Source organism: Mizuhopecten yessoensis, unplaced genomic scaffold (assembly GCF_002113885.1).
Source record: "Mizuhopecten yessoensis strain PY_sf001 unplaced genomic scaffold, ASM211388v2 scaffold10361, whole genome shotgun sequence".
Lineage (NCBI taxonomy): Eukaryota > Metazoa > Mollusca > Bivalvia > Pectinida > Pectinidae > Mizuhopecten > Mizuhopecten yessoensis.
In genome coordinates, this window is record NW_018408508.1 from 1 (window position 1) to 2740 (window position 2740).

The following is a 2740-nucleotide window of genomic DNA, read 5'->3' on the forward strand; positions in this document are numbered from 1 at the left end:
TGTAACATTATTACTCTCTCCGCTAGACGTGTACGTTGTTTCTTACTATCACTTACACCAGTAGGTGGGTTGTGTGTAACATTATCACTCACCCCGCTAGACGTGTACGTTGTGTCACACTATCACTTACTCCAGTAGGCGGGCTGTGTGTAACATTATCACTCATCACGCTAGACGTGTACGTTGTGTCACACTATCACTNTGCACCTCGCTGCTACAACTGCGGCGTTAATAATTTTCGATATTGAGCTTATCATAAAACACAATATCTTTGCTTTATAATCATTGTATTATATAGATCACTACAAAAATCAGGAACACACTATTGACATGTACAATTTATGATATAAATTGATGAAATGAATAATCCGGTTATCTTTCAGGAGTTTAAGAAGATGGAAATTCATCGGAATACATTGTATTACCTTTTTATAGTAGCTATGCTTCCTGCATTTTATAAATGCACTACAAATGCACCAACTCCGAAATACAGCCACCTCGGTGAGTAAAATTGTTCAGGTATGAATAATACCTTCTATATCTGAGGACATACACTTGTAGGAATTCTTGTTCAAATTATTTTATAAAAACATATGTTAACGTCCGCATTATTACAGAACATAGTGTGTTTATTTACGGCTGTTGGTAATACTCTTCATTGTCTAGTAGTATATGCATTACTCGCATTATTTTTAGGTTCAAGTTCGGGAAAAAAACACTTCCACGGAATATGATCTATCTAAACATGAAAATAAATCATTATTCCTTGGAAAATGATCACAATTTATCATATCAAAAATATTAATTAAAACATTAAAGATCCGAAATGGCTAATACTGTATCATTGATTTGCGCAAAACATGTTTCTATCTGATGCTCCACAGTAATTCAATTGTCTTTCCATTTAAACTGTATGCTTTTTTTACTATATTCATTTTTTCCTTTGCCGATCAGGAGATTTATTTTTGCTATTTTGTTCACAGCTTGTCACGGAAACGGACAAATCACATTAACAGTCAAGGACCCAGTACAATCAGTTGTTTCAAATTGCACTAGTGGATCGCATTCCGTCACGGTATCACAATCTAACAAAACTGTAACCATCGACAACTGCCCACTGGTAAGTTTAAGATTTTGAACATACATACACACGTTTACGTGAAGAGGTACCCATTCGGAATAGGTATTTGGTTGTATAAATTGACTTTATGACCCATTCATCAGTATCAAGGAATTATATATTTACTGCGGTACACACTTTATTCCTTACTGCCAGTATTCACAATTTATTCTTATTTAATATCGATTATAATAAATAACATAAAGGATGTAGATCTATATGATAGGACAAATAACATAAAAAATGATTTCTGGTTTATTACAGAACTCGGAAGTGACGATTTTGATGTTAGAAGACACGATACCTAACGGGGTGGATGCAGAAATAGATTCTAGAAGAGTTGGCGAAGCTATTGCTGTAATGTGCAATGGCACTGGTCTCCAAGTGAATACATCGAACATTAAGTAAGATGTCCACGTAGCAAACTATCAAAGGACTATGTTAATGAAGAACCAATGCTAGCTATTAGAGAGGAAAAATCAGATGATAACATTAACAGAGTAGAAATTAAACCCGAACGGGGGACATACATTTTTGAATTATTACTACAAAAACAGTCTTAATCAGATACATTTGATAGCATTTTATGCTTGAATGTATGAAATTAATTACCACAATAAACACTATTCTAAGAGAAAAGAAAGAAGCCCATTTAATCAAAATATTGAAACTGGGTCTTAACAGCCCACAGTAAAATTGTCTGTTAGTTTGTCAACTAACCTTGTGTACAGTGTGAAGTCCCGTTACTATTGTAGTGTTATTACATGTAATTGTGATGTCACAGTGTAGTCCTTTTCAAATAAATCTGAAGAACCCTGTCAAGGGTGAAAGCAGTTAGTTTTCTATGAGGTCGTTAAAATAATATTTTGCTATATAAATAAATAATAAAAAAACGAATAAATGTCTATCAGAAGTAGGACAGTATAGGAGAAATAGGATTTGACAACCCACTTCAAATATAGCTGCTTTCACCCTATACAGGGCTCTTCAAGCAACATTTGACTGTGGCCTGTTGAGACCAGGTTGTACTATTTTGATTATATGGACTTTTTTCTTTTCTCTAAGAACAGTTTCGGGTGAATATCATTGATATAAAGTTAAGGCATTAAACTTATCTCCGGCACATTCCTTAATATGTTCATTTACATGCGAATTTCGTAAAGACTCAGTATAAGTTTATTGTCTTTTTATGTACAGTCTGAGGTGCCTGAGTTCATTAATATTTTGACAAATGTAAAAATTACCGCATTTAGAACAAACGATTGCGTACATGATATTTTTTATTTACAATTTTATTAGCCTTACTATTATAAACATATATATATATGTAAATCCATTCACAAAATTCATGTCTTCTCATTGATAGTGCTCCTGTAACTTTTAAACCGGTTAGTGTTCCTTATCATGAGACATTGACAATGACCCTTCTTGCTATCGACGACATCACCAAACAAAGTCCGGTGGATACAATAACGGTTGGGGGTAGTTATACATTACAAATCAACGCAAGTAAGTAGCTAAAGACTAATACATATTCAAACATATTTACAATTTAACAAATTGCCATGGTTATATATATTGATATATATTCACTCAATCATAAATATTGACGATCGTATG

General features: G+C 33.4%; 1 protein-coding gene across 1 annotated transcript; it reads left to right on the forward strand.

Moving 5' to 3' along the window:
- Positions 1–386: 386 nt before the first annotated feature.
- Positions 387–2695, forward strand: LOC110460348. The gene is made up of 4 exons (XM_021513210.1): positions 387–501; positions 984–1120; positions 1385–1524; positions 2487–2695. The coding sequence occupies exons 1-4, from the start codon at positions 396–398 to the stop codon at positions 2635–2637; spliced, it is 534 nt and encodes a 177-aa protein (XP_021368885.1). The 5' UTR covers positions 387–395; the 3' UTR covers positions 2638–2695.
- The last annotated feature ends 45 nt before the right edge of the window (positions 2696–2740 follow it).

Coding starts and splice junctions, on each gene's coding strand:
- LOC110460348 (XM_021513210.1), top strand. CDS start 396: ATGGAAATTCATCGGAATACATTGTATTACCTTTTTATAGTAGCTATG. Junction 502..983: donor TCCGAAATACAGCCACCTCG/GTGAGTAAAATT, acceptor TTTTGTTCACAG/CTTGTCACGGAAACGGACAA. Junction 1,525..2,486: donor GTGAATACATCGAACATTAA/GTAAGATGTCCA, acceptor TCTCATTGATAG/TGCTCCTGTAACTTTTAAAC.